Below are 26,376 nucleotides of genomic sequence, written 5' to 3' on the forward strand. Positions count from 1 at the left end.
AGGCAGGCAATCTATTGCATGTGCCAGGTTGGATCTGACAGAGAAGCTTTGTCTATAGAAGTTGCTTTCCTCGTGGATCACAACTTTTCCTTCCTCAGCATCTGGCTGCATCCCCAAATGGTAGAACCCACATAGACAACGTGTGATGTGACTGATACACAAGGCAACTCGTTTTTCTGTATTTTCCTCTCCCGCCTCCTCTCAGCACTGCAGTGCAGCCGGCACGGACATGCTGCACAATCATTACTGGGTCGCAGAGCATAAAACACACGTAACCAAATAGTATTGAGATGGAAGCCATTTGTTCGGAGACTGAACTTTGTAAGAGAGCGTTCAAAGATGGCCGCCGTAGCGAGGACATAAGATTAAACATATTTCTTTCTTCTAGCGCTAAAAAAAACAACGCACGTAAAAAAAAATCACATGACATGTAATGCAGCCAATCAAGTCTCTGCTAATGTATTGGCAAACTATGGGCAATCGATAGGACAGCCGCCCAGGGCAGCGATTGGCTGGAGTTGTTGGGCTAAGTGTGTTATGTTGTGAGTGTCCGGCTTCCGTGTGTTGTTATCGCACAGCAGCCTGTGTATTGTACCACTGTATGGGCTGACCGGGTGCAGGTATGAGGCTGCTCCCATCAGCCATGTCTGCCGAGGCACTGGGCATATTTATGTACATTCTGCTGCAGTAATGATACCTTTTGCAAAGACCATAAAGACTGTGCATAACGGATACAAACTTAATATAGCGCAGTCATACCTCTTCCCATTTTTTCCTACACTTAATAAGCAGCCTGATGTAAATGAGACCTGTTCCAGCCTAGCATGGCTATGGGTTTATTAATTAAATATGATTAGTAAACTGTTAATATTAGTAGTCTCCTTGATTATACATACTATGGTGCAACCTGCCCACATGCTTCTTTGAAGTTTCTTTGTTTATATGTTATCTGCAGTGTTAGCAGTCAGTATCTGCCAATGGTATGCTAGATCTATACATGGCACAGAGTCCATTTTCTTCTTGCTGGAAATCCCTATTGCAATGTACAGTATAGATTGCATGCTCTATGTGTCAGTACCTAGTCTTGTTTCATTGCTGTGTTCCTAAGCACTTCTAATTGTGCTGGCACTAAATCAACAAATGTCCTGGTTTCCCTTTGGAACACAATCTTTTGCTGTTTACTAAATGTATTAACCGTTTCTTAAACAGTGCGGCAAGTTGGGTATGGGTAAAAACCAGAACCGAAAAGGTCCTGCAGGTATGGGTAAAAAAACAGAACCGGAAAGGTGTCCCTGGACGGGACACCCCTCCCCTTTTCCAGGGTCTTGACCGGGTCATGTTTTTACTTAATCCCCAGCAACTTCTGTTGCGCTTTACAATTGAAAATATTGTATAATACAAAGCTGCTCGCAAGCTTACATTCAATAAATAATGATGTTAATAATGTTATTAACAATTAACAATATATCACTTTCATTGACAACAAGTGTGACAACAAGTGTGACAATGGGGGTTATTCTAGTTCATTCTTTCTGACAAAATCCTTCTTAGATGGACAAAACCATGTGCACTGCGGGTGGGGCAGATGTTACTTGTGCAGTGTTAATTAGATTTGGGTGGGGTTTTACTTCAAAGTGAGATCTATATTGCAGTGTAAAATAAAGTAGTCAGTATTTTCCCTGCACAGAAACAAAATAACTCACCCAAATCTAATTCTATCTGCACATGCTACATCTGCCCCCCTGCAGTGCACATGGTTTTGTCCATCTAAGAAGGATTTTGTCAGAAAGAATGAACTAGAATAAACCCCAATGTGACAAAACAAATGTATTTATACATATTCAGTTGGAAACATTTGTGTCTATTTTCAATATTAAAAATAAGTTATAGTATATGCCCTCTTTCTTGTAAGACTTACAGCTGTGGTTTTTGTACACACGGTTCAATTTTGAATTACTTACTATAGTTAAATAAATCTGCCATGGGTGGTCAAATAGAGTGTACACAATACATTGGTAAATTATATTGGGAAATTATATTCTGCGACAGCATCCAGAACCACTGAACATGTGGGTCATTGGCTATATATCCAAAATCGACCCACATGTTCAGTAGATGGGGGGGGGGGGGGGGGTGTTTGTTAATGATTTACTGGAGCAATAGATAAGACATCCTTGTGTATCAATCCCTGTTTCTCTATAGATTGTAAGCTTGTGAGCAGGTCCCTCCTACAATTTTGACCTGCCAGTTTGTTTTATCCCTATTTACATTTGTAAAGCACAACAGAACTTGCTGCGCTGTATAAGAAACTGTTAATAAATAACACAAGACTGTGCAGAGCCCAATGCATTTCGCTTTTCTCCACTTACGACTAGAGGACTGTAATGGGGCTTTCTCATCTACGCAGTGTTCAGAGAGCACATGCCAATGGAATTGCGGGTTAAATGGTGCTGGCATTAAGTGTAAATTCAGATGTATATTTTGCACCAAGAATAAGGCTTGTGCAAGACTAGTGGTGATGACCAGTATCATACCAAGCATATGGAGGATCAGCTAACAAAAATATATAGGTGGTTATATGCATTTAATGCCATACACAACATCATGAGCACTTCTGGCCAAAAATCATTGGCATTAGCTGCTTATATACTGTGCTTTGTATTTTCCTGGTTTCACCAAATTTTTCTTTAACATAAATTGCTTTTAATAGGCCACAACCTCCATTAACAAAACCAAATTGTGGTACACTTATAGAGTTTATTACATTATTCACTATGCAAGCACCACAAATACATTAAATAGTGAGGGAAAGGAAGAAGTTTGGGCTGCTGATAGTGGGGTGTGCACATCTGGCTTATTTTTGCTACATATAAAACAATAGTTAACTGTAAATAAACACAGATTGAATGTTTTTACTTGCTTTATACATTACAGATGATGGGTGAAAACACCAGCCCCATAAGTGTTATTCTGGTGAGTTCCGGAAGCAGAGGAAATAAGTTGCTCTTCCGATACCCTTTCCAAAGAAACCCTGAAGCACATTCTTCACAGACAAGTAAGTAGGGTCTGGAATCGGGTAATTAGGGTGATGGTATATCAAGCAGTAAATACTGGAAGAAGTGGGTCAGTGGTGAAGTTGTCCATAGCAACCTTTTAAAACTTTAAAATAGCATTCATCAACATTTTATAAAAATATAGGCAGAAACTGATTGGTTGCTATGGAAAACTTCTCCACTGGTCCACTTTGACTGCTTGATACATCAACCAATACCCCTTTAAGTGTGTATGTGCTTACATCTAGCATTTCTAGCATGCTATCTGAAGGCAATACCAAGCATACATGTATAAATGTGGTGCAAATGCATTACAGGTCTTAACCAGTCCTAATAAGAAAAATGTAGCCATTCTATAAATGATACATTGACACGTGTTTATATGCTCAGTACCTCATGAGTGCAGTTTTATGTATCAGCAACATGTTTTATTGCTTCTCGGTAAAATATGTATGGTCTGATGTACAGTTGGATGTTATTTTCATTCTGTGCAGGGCTTTATCAACTCCGCATGCCACCAAAATGTCTTATACATCCTTCTCTATGTATACTGAGACACATCTTATACCAAGAAGGCTGGGGTTGTGATGGCTGGGGGGGCATAAACCGAGTGCTTTTACTACTGTGAGTAAAACAGGGGCATGTGCTACAGGCTATGGGTCGTTGGGTCGACACTATCAAGGTTGACGTACATTGGGTTGACCACTGAAGGTCGACACATGAAAAAGGTTGGCATGCTAAGGCCAATAGGGTCAAAAGGTTGACACAAACATTAGGTCGACATTGGGAAGGCCAACAGTTAAAAGGTCGACATGGGTTTTTGTCCTGAATGTTGACACACTCGATATAGACACAGAAAAAGGGCACAGCGTTCCCTTGCATAGCTCGGCGCACTATTATATTTTCCCTCCACGCGCTAGTGGATGTTAGGGCATGAAACGCCGCCTGTCAGCTAAGGAAACCCCCTGGAAAACCCATGTTCACCTTTTGACTGTCGACCTTAGGCATGTCTACCTTTTTCATGTGTCGCCCTAAGGCCAGTTGACCTTCAGTTGTCGACCTTAATAGTGTTGACTTAAGGACAGTATACCGGGATACCAATGTTGAGCCAGGCACTTTCTCAATATATATGGCCAGCTGTGCATGGTAAGCAAACTGCAAGGTAGCTTGTTTTGTAGTTAGTAGATACATGAAAAACAGCATATGAGGTTTTAGGGGAGTTGATTGTAAATATTACTCAGTGTTAGGATACCGCCCATTCATTTGCATCTTGTGAGCCACCACACCCCCAAACCTTAATCTCTCAATATAATTGTAAGCTTGCGAGCAGGGCCCTCCTACATTTTGACTGTCTGTAAATACCCTGTTTTGTTGTATCACTGTCCCCTTTGTAAAGCGCAACAGAATATGCTGCGCTATATAAGAAACTGTTAATAAATAAATAATAAATAAATTACCTACCAGTCAAACTGTACTTCCATACAGCGAGACCATAACCTTCTCCAGAACATGACCCTAAAATGCCTCGCACCCCACATTAAAGTGTTAACTAACCACAATGTCTCCCTTCAAATTTTTTAGACTATCTTAAGAGACTAATGTTAAATATACATTGTTTTTTATACTACTTTCAATACTCTGAACAGGGCTAGATATCCCATGTTATACCCCGTTCTCACTGCTAAGGCAAATTCCCGGGTTTAGCATGTCGACCCCGTAAATTTGCCTTTTAACACAGGTTATTTTTCAGTGTGAACGGTTCAACCCGTGTCGAAATTCCCAGGTCTCCAACCCTGCTTTTTACCGGAGTTGGAGACCCAGGTATGCAGACACGAGTTGACCACACTGCAAAAAAACCTGTGTTAAAAGGCAAAATGCAGGGTAGAACTGATTCGCCCAGGAATTTGCCTTAGCAGTGAGAACGGGGTCCAGCGCTGCAGTCCCTGGCATTAAACTGCTGGGTAAAAGCCATGATGTTCACACTGGCAGTGTGAACACGGCATAACTTTTGTCTTTTGCATAACACACTTGCATACAGGTATTTGTTTTACTCTAGGTAATCCCAGGAGCTGCTATGCTTTAAACCACACTGGAGACAATACAGAAGATCCAGATGGAGATTCTAAGTATGATCACGGTATTTCATTTTATATTGCTTTCAAAATGATAGTGTATGTTTTCAGCTTGTAAACCACAACATGTTACTTAAGGCAGGCATGTCCAAACTGTGGCCCTCCAGCTGTGAAATTACACATCCCAGCATGCCTTGCCATAGTTTTAGCATTCCCTAATAGCAAAACTGTGGCAAGGCACGATGGGACTTGTAGTTTTACAACAGCTGGAGGGCCATAGTTTGGACATATTCGGTTTTCTTTTGGTCCCTGCGCACTGACCCACGTTGTGCGGGGTTAGCTGCTTCACTCTCCGGGTGACTGGTCCGGTATGGGGTTGAGCAGATAATAGGTATGTCAAGTGAAGCGCTCTACCCCTTTTATTCCCTTTTAAATATAAAGTGTTGGCGTGGTTGGTAGATTGGGGAATGAATAAATATATGAATAAAACAAATGGGCAGGTTATATTGTGCAAAAAACTTTTACTTGGTAAAGGGGTTTGTTACATAACAATAAAGGTGCAGGATTACACATATACATATACAAATGCTTGTGCGGTATAATACATGCGGGTATATTATACAAGCAGGGTTGACCGCACAAGCATTTGTATATGTGTAATCCTGCACCTTTATTGTTATGTAACAAACCCCTTTACCGGATTTGGCATGAAAAGCCAGCGGTCGGGATCCCGGCATTCAAAATCCCGACGCTGGAATCCCGAACGCCGAAATCCCAACAAGGGGGGGACGTGGATCGCCCCCCCTTGCGGGCTCGCTGCGCTCGCCACGCAGCGGGCCCAGTGCCTCGTTACGCTCGGCACGCTAATTTATTCTCCCTCCGAGGGTGTCGTGGACACCCACGGGGGGGGGAGAAAGTGTTGGGATTTCGGCGTTCGGGATCCCGAACGCCGGGATCCCAAACGCCGGGATCCCGACCGCCGGGATTTAAACTGCATCCCCCTTTACCAAGTAAAAGTTTTTTGCACAATATAACCTGCCCATTAGTTTTATTCATATATTTATTCATTCCCCAATCTACCAACCACGCCAACACTTTATATTTAAAAGGGAATAAAAGGGGTAGAGCGCTTCACTTGACATACCTATTATCTACATAGTTTGGACATGACTACCTTAAGCGATAAATAAGCACCACAGTTGAGATGGTTTGTGAGCAGTGACTTATAAGCTGATACCAATTTTTCAGCCATTACAGAAATCTGGGGGGCATTTATTTAAGGACCACCGAACCTTTGTGAAGTGCAGCTTAGCTTCTATGATGATATGGGAACTGTGCATATACTGCATTTGTGTATGGAACAAGATAACACAAGAACACAGGACAGTGCAGTCACCTGCCAACACTGGTTCTGCATGATACAATCATTATTGTATCGGATAGATCTAATTACTGTGGTGACCTCATAAACTGCAATTACAAGTTGCTTTGATCACAATCAGACTGACTAGTTTAATGAATATTTTAGCACTACACTATCATGAAATATTACCATTTGGAGATCATATAATACTTTGTGGTATCAAATAACTTCTAGGTTTGGGCTGAATACTGCCATAGGGAACGTGAGTTTCTCTTTATTATCTATTGTATATACTGTGGTACATCTTGCTGAGTGTGTGCCTTTTGTGTCCTGTTATCTGTATGCTGCACTCGGGTCTAAAGTAGCAATGTAAGGAAATCCAAAATACTGTATGCAGCAATAAGGAAACCCTATACAGTATGTATGGACCCTTTGAGTGCCAAGTGAATTTGTCAAAATCGGTGTGAAATTGCTAAGCAAACATTTTATTCATCATAATGACCAGTAATGTTTACCTTATATTGGAAATATATATTTTTTTCCCAACATTTTTTTTAATTTGAATTTATGTAATAAATGTAAACGATGCTGCCATCTTTAGCAAATATCTTGCACATCCCTCACAGAGATGTTGACACTCCTATTTTGCACATCTCTCACAGAGACTTTGGCACCCAAAGGGTTAATATCCAAAGTGTTTAATCCAAACACATGGAAGAATATATGCGTTAAGTTCCATGCACACAATGCAAGTGCAATCCTGTCCGACTTGAGCTCTGCATATATTCTCAATTATTAGTACAGAAGTGCCAAAAATATAAACCGGATCAGTGTGTGTGTAGCAAGAATAAGACTGCGTGTAGGGTGTGAGGTAGTTTCTTTTAGAAATGAACACAAAAAAAGTTGATAAAAAATGTATAATAGAAACCTTCTTTATTTATTACTGAACAGGCATCCTAGATAATTATATGTAGTAAGAGAAATAAAATATACAGGTTGAGTATCCCTTATATGAAATGCTCGGGACCACGAGCATTCCGGATAAGGGAATATTCCGGTTTTTGGAATAATTTTTTTTTTAGCCATACTTACCTGCCCCTGGTGGGTCCCTTGGCGTCCATGGAGTCCTCCGGCGTCCACGGCAGGCCACCAGCACCGTCTCCAGCGGTCCCAGGAGTGCTTTGCGCAAGTTCCCAGGCGCGCCGGTGACGTCACCGGCGTGCGCGTGCACTCGCGCAAAGCACTCCTGGGACCGCTGGAGACGCCGGAGAGGATGCTGAAGGCCTGCTATGGACGCCGGAGGACTTGGTAAGTATTAAAAGAGGGTTAGGGGGGGGGGGGGGGGGGAAATTGCATTATTCCAAAAAAACACGGTTTTTGTAATAATTCGGATACGGGATGCCCGGATACGGGATACCCGACCTGTACCATAATTCCTTAATTGCATATTATTAGAGTCCTTTAGACTTATATTTTATATATAAGAGGAAAAATTGTTCCTTATGAATAATTTGGGAAAAGTTCACTTAAACCCCTAATGGTTTTTCTGAAATCTAAAGGACTCTAATTATATGCAATTAAGGAATTATGGTATATTTTATTTCTCTGATGACATAATTATCTAGGATGCTTGTTCAGTAATTAATAAAGAAGGTTTATTTTTATAAAAAAATGTTATCAACTTTTTTTGTGTTCATTTATAATAGTAACTACCACACATCCTGAGCCCTATGTCTAATTTTTTTTTTAATATATCTTTATTGGTCTTACAAGAAAAATATAACAAACATTGCACTACATGTGAATAGCACAAAGATTAACATAATCAGTATCACATGTACATTGCACACTTGAGTGTATTTAGATAAAAACAAGAACAACATTCATCTTGAGTATTTATCCTAATGTGGAAGATGATATACTGTATTATTTAACATAATAACCATGACATATCTCCTATGTCTTATTCTTGCTATTTATTATTTTTCCAATTGAGGGAAACTTATACAGAGGTTTTCATAGACTGCTGCAGCGGGCTGAAGATCTGTGGATTTTATTTCCAATTATTTTTCAGCTCACAACTTTTGATATTATTACCTGACTATATCTAAGCGCCTTATACATTGTGTGTTTAAGTCTGTGTGTGCCCAGGCCCTTTGTGTGATTAACTACACTAATTTAGTAGCTATTATAATGCTAGCTATGGTTACAGTGTATGGCATTAAACCTATGGTAGCTCAATTCCGTTATCTTCCCAAATCCGACTGTACAGTATATGAACAAGTAATAATGCATGGATGTTTCCTTATTTTAAAATACATACAGTACATCGTGTGGAATGAAAGATAGCAACCAAAACATTGTTTGTGTGAATGTTTTTATGGTACTACAATGTGTTTATTAAAAAAAGACGTGTGTTACAACAACTAACACAACATTTTGCACATCTCCGATTATAGCATTTAGCAATACAGTGTTTTGTTGTTTATGGTTTGGTGTGTTTTTTTTGTTTTTGTGATCAATGTTTTATTCTTTGTTGATGGGCCCGTTCCTATTTCAGAGAGCCATGTCCTCTCACAGATGACCGATTGGTTGCAGGGTAAGCCTAGACATTCTAAACAATATTGATTTGTTTAGAATGTGTCTCTCTTCCTAATGATGAGTCTTTAGCTCTTGCTATTCTTCCTAATTTCCACATAATTATAACTAATTTCAGCTGAAATTGTAACCTCCACATTCATGAATATTACAAATTGCGTACTAACATTTCTCAGTACAAGTCTATGCTTACTGGATTCTGAAATTTTGTTCCTTTTCTTGTTGTCCTGTAATGTATCAAAATTAATATGTACAGTATGTTGAAGATTAAGTATATGTAATACAAGCATCGGTCTGAATATGAGCATGTGGTAACTCAGAAGGGGACATATATAATTTTTGTGGGTTAGTGTCCGCTCTGTCTTAATTATTAATCAATATGCAGTGAATATACATATATATATATATGGGTGCATATGGCTGTATACAGTAGAAATTGGTAATAGACTCAGTATGTTTGCAATTGTAATTTACTTCAATTTACTTGTAAAAGTAAATTACAATTGCAAACATACTGAGTCTATTACCAATTTCTACTGTATACAGCCATATGCACATATATATGTGTATTCACTGCATATTGAATAATAATGAAGACCGAGCGCGACACTAACCCACAAAAATTATGTACGTTCAAAAAGATTGGATCCCAGTCAGATCCATAAGTGTTCGCAGCTAGTCATAACATCAATATCAGTGCGCAGATACAACAAGAAATTCTCAGAAGAGGACATGTAACCACTAGAATGCCATTTTATGGACATATCGTGGACAACACAATAGCTTTCCAGTGGTCAAGGACAAAGTTAGAGTATTTGAGTGTTGAACTTCCCCTTTGTGGTAGCAAATTAGGAGGGCATGGTTTATTGCAGGGCTGGGCAACACCGGCCCTCCAGATGTTAATGAACTATACATCCCAGTATGCTTTGCATTAGTTTTGCTATGTGGCCATGCTGAAACTGATGCAAGGCATGCTGGGATGTGTAGTTCATCAACATCTGGAGGGCCGGTGTTGCCCAGCCCTGGTTTATTGGATAGATAGCAACTAGGTCGACAAGCATTAGGTTGATACCACTAGGTTGACAGGGTCATTAAGTCGATACAAGCATTAGGTGGACATGGGGAAGGTCGACAGTCAAAAGGTTGAAATGGGGTTTTTCACTTTTTTTCCCCGAATGATGACACAGTCGACATGGACACTAAAAAAGTGCACAGCGTCCCCTCACATAGTTGCTTCGGGCACGCAGATTTTTTCTCCCACCGCACCCTTGTGGATGGTATGGCATTAAATACCACCTGTCGGTACATGTCAGCTCAAAAAAAGTGAAAACCCCATGTCGACCTTTTGACCTAATGCTTGCATTGAGCTTCAGTCATGTCGACCTAATGCTTGTAGACCTAGTGACCGTATCCCAATTAGGAGATGTACTGTACTAGCTAATATACTAGATAGATGGAATTGTGTGCTCAGTCTTCCAAACTGTTGCTCAAGTTGTTGTCATTGACAAGGAATGTGCCTATGTTCTCTACATATTCTTTGCTTAAGGATATGTAGCGCTGCCGATAGCATTCAGTGATGTCACCGTGTCCTGCTAAACATGTATGTCGCTTAGCTATATTGCCAAATTGACCTGCATGTTTGGAACACATAAATCATCATTAAGGAGCCCATACACGGTCCGTTGTGTAGGGCTCCGTTCTGTACTATGCGATGCGCGCTCCCGCGCATCACATTGTACGGTACAAAAAGTATGTGCTGCACATACTTTTTGTACTAGGTACACATCGGATCGGATCGCAGTGCATGCACACTGCATGCACTAGGGATGCGATCCGATCCGATGTGTACTTTAAAAGTACAGAACGGACCGAAAAAACGGACCGTGTATGGGGGGCATTAGAAGTTTTTTTCTGTGTGATATTGTGAACAATATCACCTAGTATGTATGGGGCTTTATTCATCTGAGATCCTAGAGTAGTCCAAGCCTTGGCAATTAATATAACTCCGGTATTTGTACCTTTTATCACTAGCTTGTTCATGTGAGTGCTGATTTTGAATTATAAGGGACAGATCCTATTGAATGTGATGAATTTGCATGTGCGAATCACGATGGCAGCGGCTGCACTTTAAGGTGGCTGTAAATTGCACAAAATATTGTGTGACTTTTTGCTAAAACCAGCCAGCGAAGGGGACAAAATCCTGTGCCAGCATTTAAATGCTGTGGCAATGGCACCTTGCACCCTTTCCCACTTGATTGTGCTGTCCTGTTTTCCCAGTTGTTCTGCACTGCCGAGCGCTATGATGATACAGTGAATGTTGTGTAAAGAAGCTGTAAATAGAGAAGGCTCTGTTCAGTTCATCCTAATGGCATGCTGGTTTTTTCCCCTTGCATGAGAAATACATGTGCTGTATATAAATATACCCAATAAATGCCACAAACTTGCATTCAATGTTCTTCATGTGCATGGAATCCAATGCTACAGTAATAAAAACATTGATCAGCATAAAGTATGTTTTAATAGAATAGAATAGAATCAACTTTATTGGCCATGTGTGCTTGCGCACACTAGGATTTTTTTGTGGATATACAGTGCAGCATCAGCAGGGATGAAAAAGGGTGGGTGGGGGCATTACATACATTACATTGAGACATTACATGTGGGGAACGCAGCCCGCCGATCAGCACAGCGCCTAGGCAGCCATCCGCGGCGCCACTGGTCGCTGAAGTAGCTGTGGAAGGTAGCAGTACCAGTATGAGCACAAACATTGCAATTAAAGCAGAGACAGTACAGTTATCACATAGGGGACACGGGGTTACATATGGCTGAGTGCACAGATCCTAGGCAGCCATTTGCGGCGCCTACTTGTATCTTCCTGTGGGTGGTGGTGGTGGTGGTGGTGATGGTGGCGGGGGGAGGGGGCAGAAAGAGTCAGTGAGGCCGGGGGAGAGTCAGTCAGGGAGGGGGGTGGAGGGCTCGGGGGTCCTGCAGAGTTACCCGGGGCCGGTGCGGCCTGTCTGGGGGGGATCCTGCCAGACTGATGTGATGTGGAGACCTGCCCTGCCCCCAAACTGCCTTGTTCAGCCATTTTCCCCCAATGCAGTGTGCGGGGGATCTTCTGATCCTGAAGTTGTTTCTGGGGGCGGGGGGGGGGGGGGTTCCCCGGACAAATGTTTAAATGGTGCTGCCGGTGGTGTGTTGCTGCCGGGGGGGGGAGAAGATGGTACTGCGGGTGGGGGGGCCGCGCTGCCCAATGGTGCTGCTGGGGGGGGGCCCGCAGTGCTGCTCGATGGTGCTGGTGCTCGATCGATGGTGCTGCAGGCGGGAGCACAGCTCTGTCAGCCTCTGGCCGGGTGCCGCCGCATCCTGCGCCGAGGGGACACGGTGCTCACTTCTCACCCTCTCCCGCCGCAGGTCACCTCCGACCGCCTCCTTCGCTCTTCTCAGCTCTGATCCCAACGACCGCCTCCTCCTCTCTGCCCGCCGCTGCCGCCACGCTGCTCCAGGGGGTAAGGGAGCCTCTCCTGCCGCAGGTCGCCTCCTCCGCTCTCCTCTGCTCTGCTCCCACCGGCCGCCTCCTCCTCTCTGCCCGCCGCTGCCGCCGCCACGCTGCTCCGGAGGCCGGGGATGGTGGAGCTCCGTGGATGGGAGATCGGAGCTCCACGTGATGCGACCATCCCCGACCACCACCGGAAGTTATCCATAGATACATCATTAACTTAACTGTATTTTTCACTATTAGAGATGATCAGCATCTAGATGAAAATATCTTTATTTTCTTTAAAGGTATTAAATACAGATACAGTGTTATTTCTGCTTACATCTTACAAGCACTTTGTAGTTAGCATCTTTATAACATAAAATACTCATTGCACATTTATGATCGGATGCTTTTTTTTAAAGTAAGTTTAGAATCCTAGATAATAAAACATTATAAAGGAACCCAGCACTTTTAGAATGACAACGTACTATAGTAACATGAATTATGCACAATGATGATCAGTCTAGTTATACAAAAGAATTTTTGTACACTAGATTATTATGTGCATATGCCTTATCCTGCTGAGGAGGGTTACTTGGCATTCACAGATAACTGAGCTACAGAGGCAACACCCAATGTCTCACCAATATATTTACCTACAAGGGTTATCTCCCTTAAAGCACATTGTGCTCTATATGTTCCTTTTTTTTTCAATCAATAGCTTTTATTGAAAGTTTTGATCTGTACATTTGATCCCATACATTAGTCCTACGGACAAGTCGGGCCTGATTGTCCCCGGCAGCTCCCGAGAGGGGGACACACGATTAGGCACTTGATGTGCCAAGTTTTGCATTTGATAAATCGCATGCAACTCCCGGGGAGCTGCAGGGGGGCGGTAGACATAGGCCCTTTTTCAGATCTGATCGCAGTACAAATTTGTTTTCAAAATGAGCAAAACCATGTGAACTGCAGGTGGGGCAGATATAACATGTAGAGAGAGTTAGATTTGTGTGAGTTATTTTGTTTCTGTGCAGGGTAAATACTGGCTGTATTATTTTTACACTGCCATTTAGATTTCAGTTTCAACACAATCCACCCAAATTTAACACTCTATGCACATGTTACATCTGCCCCACCTGAAGTGCACATGGCCCATTTTGAGAACAAATTTGTACTGCTATCAGATCTGGTGGCAGGCGGGGGATGCCTGATGAACCGGCGAGGGTAACAGAGAGCAGGGAGCCATCAGTGCTGCAAGACAAAAAAGCCCATACAAATGAATGGGCATCCAGTGATTGCTTGAGAGCTCTCTCAGCCAATCAGCAATTGGCTGAGAGCGCTTAGCCAATCACTGGCTGCCCATTCATTTGTATTGTGTTTTTTTTCTTGCAGCTCTCTGCTCCTCCTGCCCGGCTCTCCATTCCCCTCACCGGCGTCCGCCACCTCTGTGTCCACTGTCCCCTGCCCACCTCGCAGTGTCCCCTGCACGCCGCCTCTGCACATAAGATTTAACAAATCTTAAGTGCAGCCGGTCTGACCTCCCAACTCTGATCCGATGTGCACGGGACTGCACATTGGGTCGGACGGGGTGTCTACGCATGGGATTTGGCCCAATTTCTCTGCCTGATCCACCGAATGCCTTCCAAACAAAAATTACATGCAAGACGGTATCGCAATACCACGGTGGCACTTGGCGGACCCACAACTTAACAATAATGCAAACCAACACCGGCAATTTGGTAATTTAACCCCTTGAGAGGTAGGTTTTCCTTGGCCAGGACAAACCTTCCAGGGCAGGTTTGTCCTGCCCCAGAAATACCCACCACTCAAGCTGCAGCTACTACCTCCTGGAGGTAGTGCTGCAGCCAGCCAGCAGCAGCAGCCCCTCTGGAAAGTTCGGCGGGTGGGGGGTGTCGGATGCACATGGGTGTTTGGGTGCTTGGGTGTTCAGGAGTCCAAACACATGAACGCCAGAGGGTTCCCGTGGGGTGGCAGGGCCCGACGGCGGAGGGAAGCTGCAGGGGAGCCCCGTATGATCGTCGGGGAGGTATGCGCAGGGGGGGTAAGGTATGTGACGTGGGGAGGGGGGAGCTATGCAAGGGATGTCTGCGCCAATGGTGCACAGCTGGAGGCATGCCACTGCAATTTTTTCGGGCATGCCACAATATGCAGGTGCGCTCTGCACCTGCATATTGTGGCATGCCCGAAAAAATTTCCAGGCATACCACCGAAGAGGTTAATACCATTTTCATAGACTCTGCGATGCATCACAGCAGTGTATGGCCACCTTTACTTGTGTGACATGTAAAGGCCCACCACCCCACGCCTCCCCTCCACAGCCCGCAATGTTGTAACTACAGATGTGCCCACTTACATCTAGCCCCCTTGTACATTAAACAGCCCTTTAACACGCTGTGGTGTCTTATTACTAAAATGATGCAAATTCGACTCCCAAGCAGCTTATGCTGAGTAAAATGATATGTGCAATGCCTAAATACAGACAGCCACTGTCATGCCACCTCAGCTGTACAGTATCTGCATATCAAATGGTACACTGTAATCTACATGCAGATACAGCCACATGATGAAAAGTTTAATATGGTCATAAGGTCGGTGCTTAAATTCGACAGGTACAAAATGTTGATATGATGAAGGTCAACGCAAGTTTGGGATTTTTTTTTTTTTCTTCCACTGTATTTTTTCACTTTTGCATGATTTACCATCCACGCATACTATGATTGGGAATTGTTAGTGTGGCGAGTGTAAACATTTGCAATAATTGTGGTCATATATGATAAATGACACCCAAAAGCCATATGTTGTTTGGCAGGTGAGCTTTAAACCAGGAAACTAGCACATGTTCAATATAGCTACAATGTGTCAGCAGTTGAGACTGGCTGTTAGAATAGGACTTGCATTGAATCAGGGCTGTCTTAACATGACAGTGGGCTTCCAGGGCAAAATAATTCAGCCACCCCCCCCCCCCACCCCCTCACCTATGTGCAGCAGCGTCATCCAGGCAGTGGCGATGATTGGAAATCTGGGCAGCATGGTCTGGGAGCTTGTAGAGCTATTAGCCGGGTGGAAAGCACTGCTGAATTTGAAAAGACTGGCTGTACGCTGATTGGCCGGACGATCAGACCATCAGCGTCCGGCCAGTTTTTTTTTCAGATCAGCAGCACTTCCCGCCTGGCAAATAGCGCTACAAGCTCCCAGCCGCCGCTGCCCACCACCCGCCGCAGCAGCAGCTCCCTGGGGCAGTTCCACCTTCCCGATTGGGGTGGGCCCCTAGAATCCTTGGGCCCCTGGGCAACTGCCCATTAAGCCCAATGGGAAAGACGGCACTACATTGAAATGGGGTGTCTTGGCGATGGGCTGCAAGCTTAAATGCATTGATCAACTCATTGATTATTTGTGTATTAAGGTGATTCCGTTTATTATAGTGAGTGTTGAGCCCAGGCACCGGAGCGGCCCAGACGGGGGGCGCCACGGTGCACCACACGGATGGGGGTGCGCGATGTGCCCACCGCGTTGCTCGGGGAATGCGCTCCAGCACTTACCCGCTCCACAGGAGGAGGGAGGATGCGCATTGATCCGGGGGGGGGGGAGATATGGTCGCCGTGTTGCTCGGGGGGGAAAGGTGGTGCGATGCGGCCGCTGCATCGCACCACATTTGCCAAGTGATGCTCCGGGGGGGGAGGGGCGCAGTTGATGCCGACAAGTCACTGGAGGAAGGGGGGTAATGACCGCCGCTTGCCTCCATCCGGGGGTCCCTGCTGTTTGGGTAAGTGAAGAAGAAGAACAACTAACAACACTGGGTATGTATCTACTATTACATCTATACGAGTACCTTAGGTATAAGATGTCCAGTTCTGAAATAAAGAAAACATTTTTGTTTAAGATAGTTGTTTCTCTTCTTAACAGAAACTTGTATTATTCTCAATCCGTGTACACCCTCACAGACAATACAATTAATAATGAGCATGCGGTCACTGCCTGTAATTTCTGACACTTTTATATCACATTTAATTACTTTTCATGAGAATGCTTTTCCTTATACTTATTAACAAGAAAACCATTTATATTCTTCCAGCCATCGATGTGTTACTTGCTGCCTCTAATATTTGGTCTTATTCCTCTTATTAAAGATTTTCGGACGTGATACTTGCAACCATTTTGGCTACAAAGTCAGATATGTGCGGTAAAAAGTTTGAGCTGAAAATTGACAATGTGCGGTTTGTTGGCCATCCAACACTACTCCAGCATGCCATCTGCCAGGTGCGTTACTGTTAGTATGTTACATGTAATGTTGCCTTGTGTCTTTATGTGGGGAATCCAATTGCGGACAAAGTTCTTGCACCCATGAGTTAACACGGCAACAGCTTGAACTTGCGCACATATGTCTGTGAGTAAACATGTGAAGAGCGGTGTGAGGTGTGGAGCCATTGCTGGCATTTCAACACCCCTCCGAAGCAGTTTTCACCCTTTCTTTCTTCGCGCCAAAAAGTTTTATTTATCAGATAGTAAAATGTTGTTTGTGTTTTATTTGTCCAATTAACCAATATGGGGCATTTCTGAGCTGATTCAATTTGCTGCAGGAACCATGTTCGCTAAGCCCAGAGAGTGGATATTTCCTTGCAGTGTCAGGAGCTGCATGGAAAGTTTCATGTTAAAGTGCTTCCACTGAATTTACTGCACAGGGAAGCCCCAGGATTTCAGCACTATGCATACAATCTATCAGGTAGCATGCATTGTACTTGGGGTTACCACACTGGGAAATTGCAGAATAACTGAATAGGTTCAGGCATTAGATCTGGAGTTTTTCCCTGCATGGTTCGCCCTGCGCCTAATTAAGTATTCCTCTAATTGTAGAAATACTAAAGTGATCTGAAATAATGTTTTTTCCCTAGAAAGCATACAATCAATGTGAAACTAAAGATGGTCAGGCTTTGAATTTTTGAGTAATTTGCAGCTGTGACTTAGCATTGTGTTTAGACAGATAGGGCCAAAAAGGTTCCTGTCCTCTGCTGATAGGAGTGTCCATGCAATCATCTCCCCAACCATGGTTGTGATAGCAGTCCGACATAATAAGCCGTGCTGTAGCATGTACAATTGTCCCAACTACTGTGTGATGTATGCCATGTTTTCTTTATAAGACTTTTCAATAAATTTGGATTTAAGTGTTAAAACAATACTGTGGAATGTGAAAATCTTTTTAAAGACCAAAGCAACCTCAGCAATCAGTGTGTTCCATAGTAATCTATGGGATACGGTCACTAGGTCAACAAGCATTAGGTTGACATGCAGGAAGGTCGACCCTACCATAAAATAGTGTGCCCGAGCCCCGAAGCATGGCGAGCACAGCGGTGCTATGTTTCAGTGTCGACATCCGAGACCCAAAAATGTGAAAAAGCACATGTCGACCTTTTGACTGTCCACCTTCCTTGTGTTGACCTAACCCATGTCGACCTTCAGTCATGTCGATCTAGTGGTGTCAACCTAGTTGTCTCTTATGTGGTGGCAGCTTGGGTGTTGCCCATGTGAACGCCCAGTGTTTCATGGGCATCCAAATGAAAACGGTGGGCATTCCCAAGGGATGCGGGCGGGATGAGGTGTGCTGGGGGCCAGTCTTCACTGACTTATATTTACGAAGGCAGGAGAAATCATTTGATGGTTGGCGACCATCAAATGATTCCTCCCGCTGCAGGCACATGCAAGGGGATGTGTCTTTGTTGCGAGGGGAAACGGCAGCTGGGGGGGTATGCATTCCCCGGGGCGGCATCACAGGGACTCGGTAAGCTGCAACCTTCACCTGGCGTTACTAAAGCTTATATAACGGTTTTCAATATTGAAAAAATATAATCAGGCAAATGTAATCGCCTCTGAGTTCGGCGGCGGTGCAGGATACCGGACGAACTTGGAGGATTTTTAAAGGGGCAATCACTTACAAGGCAAAACCATGACTAGTAAGTTATTGCCCCTTTTAAATAAACGCCCGAGTTCGGCCGACATCCCGCACAGCCACCGAATTCGGATGCTATTACATCTGTCAAATTGTCATTTTTTGGGAAAGGTCACACGACTTTTTCACGTATGTCTCTCACATTGCACATTTATGACCAATCGCACCACTCAACTACTAGTAATAACCATTTTCAATTGGATTGGAGAATTCTTCGGGTTTCATGAAACCTCTCCTAACTCACAAATAACTACATTAGCCCCTTAGTGTATTTTAGACATTGTGCTCCTACCTGCCTAAAAAAAAAACCTTATTTAGAAATCTTAACTCCCAATAATTCCATTAATATGTACCATACATGTATTTAGACAATTGTCTAAATGACATGATGGCATTTTCTATATTTAGCTGTAATCCAAACTAAAAGCATGCTGTACTTTATGAAAGTGGTTAAGGTTCTGGTTCTTTGGCTTAGTATCTCCCTCTTGTGGTACGAATGCTTTTTGACGAGGATGAATGCACGTTTTGCATACAGTACTAAAGCATAACATTATCACTGCATTGAGAAAAAACAACATTTCAGATTCTTTAGAAAAGTGTAAAATGTACCAGTATGTATTAGATTCCTATTTATTAAGCCTCTTGGTAACCTTCATAAGGTACCAAAGCTACAGTTTCCTCATGATTTATGTATACAGTCATTTTAAGAAGACTATCCAATTATCAGCCCAAAAAATCACAAAAAACTGAAGTGGTGCGCTCCCCCTCCCCCCACCCCAATATTTTGCAAATATTTTTTTTTCTGGCCAATCCTGTTAGATCACCCCAAAAAATCTCTTGTAAAAACAAATACATACAATAAAACCTGTATGTTTTTTTTGTGTTCCCTTCCCTGAGAAGCTGGTGCTTATTCGGGATTAGTGAGGCAGGTGAAACAAAGGGGGTTATTCTGGTTGACTCACTCGGATGCAAATTTTGCACCCTTGCGAGTCCACCAGAACCCGTGTTGCAAACGGCAGGCTGCCCGCCCCCCATTCGTACACAGTGCATGTTCGCACTTCCTGCGAATGGATGTTTTACATAAACATCCATTTGAAGGCAAGGAGGAAATTCCCACATCTTTCGATGGTCACCGACACGCATATGTAATATGACTCTCAGCTCACTTATATATGTGTGCACATCTGGTGATGTCAGCTGCCCGCCCACGTCACCTGGCGATTTTCATGGGAATACCCATGAAACGCTGGGCGTTCCCCTGGGTGTGTACTCCAGCCTACCGCCCCTCCCGCCCACTGCCCGCAGTGTTGGATGCATGCACCCGGTGAACAGTCTGTTTGCCGTGGCCGCATGCACCCGGCGTATGTACAAATGCAGCTGCGCATACGGCAAACATCGGTCCCCGCACGAACGTCGGCTGCGAATGAACCAGAATAAGCTCCAAAATCCCGAACATCCTGCGGCTCGTGATGGCTTTTTGTGGACAACAGGATAGACCCAACGATAAAATGACAGACAATTGGACGCCTTCCATTTTTTTTCTGCATTAGACTAAATAACACTGTAGTATGGACTGCAGTCTGACCCAATTAATACAACTCATAACCTGCTTTTCTGAGATTGGCCCGCTTAGATAATACCTTCTTTAGACTGTTAGCCATTGTAGACTGTAGGCTATATTTCAGGGATTTTGGGGGGAGTTGGTTACCTAAGATACATCTCCTTCAGAATTTGCACCAGGGGTCTGATTCTGGTTCACTTGCAAAAGCAAATTCTCTGTCTAATGGACAAAACCATATGCATTGCAGGTGGGGCAGATGTGACAAGTGCAGAGAGAGTTCGATTTGGGTGTTATATTCTTTCTGTGCAGGGTAAATACTAGCCGCTTTATTTTTACAATGCAACACCCAAATCTACATCTCTGCACATGTTACATGTGCCCCACCTGCAGTGCACATGGTTTTGTCCATTAGTGAGAATTTGCTTTTGCAAGTGAACCAGAATAAGGCCCCAGTGCCGTGCAATGGCCTGTGATATGGAATGTTTTGTTAATATTTACATTAACATTAAGCTAGGCACACACGGAGCGATTGTAGCCTATATTGCCAGGGATATGATCGCTAAGCGACCATAAACCCGTGTGTACAAGGTGACTGTCATCGGGAGCATGCTCCCACGACCAGCCCTGGGGTGGTCACTGGTTGGAGGAACATGCTCCTGCCGTCAGCTTTTTCCCCCAGCAGAGACTCTCCTTTTTATCAGTGACCATCTCTGGTCGCTGATGAAAACATGGCACTGAGCAATATATTGCTCCATGTGTACAGAGCTTTAGACCTTGTAACTAGTTTCATACAGTTCTTGTTGAATTTTCCCTAAATTAATAATTGCTGTCAGTGACAAACTTCCAAAATGTAGAAATACATTAATATATGTGTATGTTTGGCCGTTTGTGTACAAATGTAACCTAGCAATATAAAATTGCAGTAGCAGTTTGTTTTTCTTATTAGCATGTACAATATATGCAATATAGCTAGGTAAGTACTTGCATTTTAAATTCATGTGAAGCTACTACAGTATAATGTGTATATATACAATATCCCTTTCACATCACTATACTGGGTCCCACCCAGAATTTTCTTCATGGGTGCGACCCGGCAGAGACCCATTTCAGACTGGCGGCTTATTGCAGGGTTAGTGATGTCACCACCGCCAAGTGCTGAGCTGGCGGTTGTAGATCAGATATTCGATACAGACATGGGCTATTCCTATGGTGTGAATAGGTGCTGGGTTGCATCAACCCGACTTACCTGTTCACACTGCACCACTAACCTTACTGAACCCTTGTTCAACCCTGCTCACTGCCCGAGTTGAAATCCCAGGCCACTGAACCCAATTTATTACAACTGGGTGCTTTCACACTGCACAATATCTCGGGTTGCTGAGTGTTAAATAACCCAGGATATTGATGGCAGTGTGAAAGAGGTATAATTAATAAAGCTACACCTTTATGAATGATTACTCATTATGTTTTTATTTGTGTTCTAGGTATCAAAAACAGATCCTTCACCAAAAAGAGAAGTGCCCACGATGATCCTCTTTAATGTAGTCTTTGCCCTAAGGGTAAGATGTAAAATATTTATTTATTTACAGCACACAGATTCATTTAAGTTGTAATTAGGGTATCGGGATGATAGATCTACAGTGAATAAGTCTATCCCATGTGGTAAACATGGTCAATAGGTCAACAGTGCTTAACGTCGACAGGTTCAAATAGTCAACATACATATGGTCACATACTTTACCATCCAGGGGAGGGTATGGATCATTGACAGCAACTAGGTCGACATGCAGGAAAGTTCACATAGGTTAGGTCGACAGGGTCATTAGGTCGACAATCATTAGGTTGACATGGGGAAGGTTGACAGTCAAAAGGTCGACATGAGCTTTTTTTTGTCCCGAATGTCGACAGTCTGAAACATAGCACCGCGTGCCCTCGCTGCGCTCGCCATGCTTCGGGCACACTCATTTATTCTCCCACCACAACCTAGTGGATGGTAGGGCATGGAATACTGCCTGAAGTGCAGCTGGTAATGGTAATCTGCCCATAGCATGTCCAGAGAAGTGTGACACTAATTGAGGTTACATGTGCTTTAAAATTGGTAAATCCACAGGTGAGGGTCATTTCCTGATCAGTTCAATGAAATTATAATTAAGTGACATTTTTCTACCGTTTTAGTTTTTATAAAAGTGGACTTTTTATGGTATGCGAGTATTTTACTCCGTTTAATTGTCAGGAAATATTTGTTTATTTAGAATTCAAGTTTCACAGTCATGCTATGACATCATTTGCATTGTTTGTCTTGATACCTTATTGAAAGGTGGCCATCTGATATTAATATTATCATTTTTTAAATAAATGTATAAACTGTATAAATTGGTTGTGCATTGTTTTGATCTCTGCCAGATATGCACCTTATTTATTATAAGATTAATCGGTACTTATATGTTAGTTAAGCGCCCACTAAGCTATTTGCTTAGTTTTCCGCGTCCCCTCGCGGGGCTCGCCACGCTTCGGGCACGGTGGCTCGCTGCGCTCGCCACACTATATAAAGTCAACTCCATGCCGACATGGATAGTGGGGGTATGAGCGTAGTAACTATAGTGGGCGCCCAACTAACACGTAAGTACCGATTAATCTTGTACTGACCTAGGAATATATCACACATACTTGTGCATAAAATGTTAATTCTGTAAATGTATAATATAATTTATATTGGGGCAAATATACAAAGCTTTGGAGATAGATAAAGTATCACGCAATCAGCGCCTGTCTTTTTTTTTTTTTTTAGACACAGCCTGTACCGTTGCAGCTACGATGTGATTGGCTGGTACTTTCTCCACGGCTTAATACATATCTCCTATAATCACTAAAAATTTCATATGAATTACTTCTAAATCTTGTAGTACATTTGTGGTAGATGTACCAAGCCTTGGAGAGGGGTAAAAAGCAGAGAGATAAAGTACCAGGCTGACCGATCCTCCTGACATGTTGCAGTCTGTGAAAAATTACAGTTGGAAATGATTTTCTGGTACTTTATCTCTCTGCACTTTATCATGTTCCAGGGCTTAGTACATCTGTCCGTTTGTCAACTCCATGACTTATAAAAAGATAATGTGGGATTCATTATTAATGCAGCATCCAGTATAAACATAATGTGAAAGATGGTTTAACCACTTGAGTGGTATGCCTGGAAATCTTCCGGGCTCAGCTGTGCTGCCGCAGCGGGCTTTCCCAGAAAATTTCCGGGCATACCACCGATATGAAGGTGTGCGCCAGTGGTGCCTGCAGCTGTGCACCACTGGCGCATCACCTGTCCGGGCACCCCCCCCCTCCCCCCACAGTGACTGCTCTTCCCTCCCATCACTCCCCCCTTTCCACTCTGGCAATTGTACACCGGAGCTCCCGGGCCCTGTTGCTGCCCCAGCCACCATTCACAACAGGTGGCAGGCTTGGGGATGTTTGGCGCCTCTCGGGGGGGGACTCGAGCCTGCTACCTGTTGCAAGTGGTGGCTGGGGCAGCGGCAGGGCCCGGTAGCACTGGTGTACGATTGCCAGAGATGAGGGGAGGGGGGAGCGGCAGGAGGGGGAACTGGCCCTATGCTCTGCCAAATCGGGTGCATTGAGCCATTTAACAGTAAAATCGGGTCCATCGCGCCTTTTAACATTGATTCCTATGGGAAATCGGGAGCATCGCGTCGCGGGCATCGCGGGTACATTTATGGCCGGCCGCGACGCGACCGACACGATTTCCATGTTTAACATGGGTTTCAATGGGAAATCGCGGGCATCGCGTCGGTCGCGTCGCGGCCACACATAAATGTACCCGCGATGCCCGCGACGGGCGCCCTTCTAGGTAAAGAGTACCGAATAATTTAATGCTTTGAAATGTTGTAAATGACGAGCAGAATACTGTATATTGGTGTTGTCTGTGTTCTTTTTATGTTTTTTAAGATAAATAATATAAAGTAAAGCAGACCTTTGGGTGTGACATCTTGTACTTGTAGATTGAATTTGCGGTGTAATCTATACTGTCCCTCTGGTGCATTTGTGTAAACACCATTAGTCAGCAATATAAGGGTAAAAAACACAGTATGGTGATTAAGCAAAATTAGGACTGCACATATCTTATCAATATGTTCCCTCCTTGGGTTGCTGTAATCTAGGGGCACTCCCACCAAGGCAGCACCTACACAATGGTGACACATGAAAATACTCCCTTCTAGAAATGCAAAGTCATCTGTACTGTACAATATGAGTTTATGCAGCTGCGATAAAATGAGTTTACTCATTTATATCATTACATTACTTTATTTATAACCATGGATTCTACGTTGACGGGGAGATGTTATACTGATATTAGCCACTATTATATCTTTTCATATTTAGTGTTTTATTAAAGTACATTTTTTACCTTTTGATGGTTCAGTGTTTGCCTATAGGTGCCCATACACGGTGCGATAGCACTGTGTAAAGCGATGCCCACTCCCATGGGCATCGCATTGCACAGTACAAAAAGTATGTGCTGCACATACTTTTAGTACTGCCCTCGGATCGCATTGCATGCAGATCGCATGCGTTGCGATGCAGCCCATAATGCGTGCGATCATTGCACCGTGTATGGGCACCATATATATTGTAAGGTTAGTCTGCAGCTGGTCACATAAATGATTTCATTATACTGCAGATCTTCCCTGTGCACAGGGCTTCTCATGGTTGTTCCTGTAACCTTTCCATTACAAATCCCTATGTTTAGGACTGGCTTGCTCTTTTTTTGGGAGAATTCCTGTTTACCCAAGTGAAATCTGACATTTAATATTTACAGAACCTAAATGAAATACATATTTTACATTAATACCAAGTTTTTCACATACCATAAGGTGATTTGCCTTAATAAACTACTACAGTTCTTTCTCTTATACGGAACAATATAGTAAAGACTACTGGTTTGGACAGTAAGTAAATCATTCCACTTTTTGATGTCATACCAAGTAAATTGCTGTGGAACTCATCAGTGCCTTTTCCTGGTACTGAGGCTCATTAACCGCAAATATTAAGTTTCACCTAAATGTATTAAAGGGGGACCGCAGCAGGAATCTCCGATCCCTGCTGCGATCCCCCCGGGAGCACCGCCGGCCGCATCCCCCATAGGTTTCTATGGGGGATGCGAAGCTGCCCGATGTATCAACATCGGGCAGCCCGGCATCTCACCCCTGGGCTATCGCCATTCTGATATGGCGATAGCCCATTGTAGCCTATGGATACACATCGCACTGCTCGAGCAGGGCAGTGCGGTAAGAGGGGTCGGCGGGGGTCAGCGCATAACCGCGCATGTGCTGACCTTCCGGCTTAGCACTTTGCAGGGACAGGCTTCTTTTGGAGCCCTGTCCCTGCAGTGCCAGGGATGATACATCCCAGTGATCGGATTACATTTTGCAATGCGATCCTGGGCGGTAATGCAAATGCGATCATTGATAAATGTGCCCCTAAGGTGCGGTAGGAGGTGTCAATTCCAAGCAGATGCCTTCTACAGCAGTAGTGATCTGAGTTGTGTCCTAGGATGCAGCATTAGAATTCTCCCTCTACATCAGGTAGCTTATGGCACCCATAGTGCAGTGCAAGCCGTCCATCACAGGGGCCTGGAAATGTCCACCCCGTGATGGAGATTCCAAACTTCTTCCCACTCCCTAAACTGCAGTGACATGGCTCCATTTTCATGGAAGGAAGCAGTTGTCGCTTCCTCCTCGCCCACCGAACAGCAGTAAACTGACATTGACCATCTGCTGCTGTCCTGCATACAACGTTGTAGAACCCATTTGCGCATGCACAGAGCGGGTCCTGCGCATACAAATAGTACCAAACTTTGTTACTTAGTGCATGATATCGCAGATCCAACTGCACCTGAATGAGCCTCGCTGTTTGCTCAAATGTAAATATAGTCTGTGTACATATAACTAAATTTAGATTGTAAGCTTGCAAGCAGGGCCCTCCTACCTCCATGTCGGTTTGTATCTACCCAGTTTGTTTAATCACTGTTGTCTCCAATTGTAAAGCGCAACGGAATATGCTGCGCTATATAAAAAACTGTAAATAAATAAATATATGCTAAAGCAATCTCACATGTACTTCTAGATGTCGGCTTGTTGGAATTGTTATATTGTACATAACAGTCTGCGGTACTTATGTAATATCTGGGCTCCCGGTTTTCTTATGAGACCGTATCCCCTCGCCACGCTTAGGGCATGGTGGCTCGCTGCGCTCGCCACACTATATAAAATCAACTCCATGC

General features: G+C 43.7%; 1 protein-coding gene across 5 annotated transcripts in view; it reads left to right on the plus strand.

The window, feature by feature from the left end:
- Positions 1 to 431: 431 nt before the first annotated feature.
- Positions 432 to 26,376, plus strand: part of NPRL3 (NPR3 like, GATOR1 complex subunit) — an 84,472-nt gene continuing 58,527 nt past the window's right edge. The window contains exons 1-6 of one of the 5 annotated variants that reach the window (XM_083153424.1): positions 432 to 542; positions 2,935 to 3,055; positions 5,110 to 5,179; positions 9,049 to 9,087; positions 16,716 to 16,845; positions 21,575 to 21,649. In XM_083153424.1, coding sequence (XP_083009550.1) covers positions 2,935 to 3,055; positions 5,110 to 5,179; positions 9,049 to 9,087; positions 16,716 to 16,845; positions 21,575 to 21,649 — 435 coding nt within the window. In that variant the 5' untranslated portion in view covers positions 432 to 542. Of the gene's footprint in view, positions 621 to 2,934; positions 3,056 to 5,109; positions 5,191 to 9,048; positions 9,088 to 16,715; positions 16,846 to 21,574; positions 21,650 to 26,376 lie in introns of those variants that run through there. The other 4 variants (XM_083153422.1, XM_083153425.1, XM_083153427.1 and 1 more) reach the window with 4 other exon arrangements.

Source organism: Crinia signifera, chromosome 7, assembly GCF_055691185.1.
Source record: "Crinia signifera chromosome 7, ASM5569118v1, whole genome shotgun sequence".
Lineage (NCBI taxonomy): Eukaryota > Metazoa > Chordata > Amphibia > Anura > Myobatrachidae > Crinia > Crinia signifera.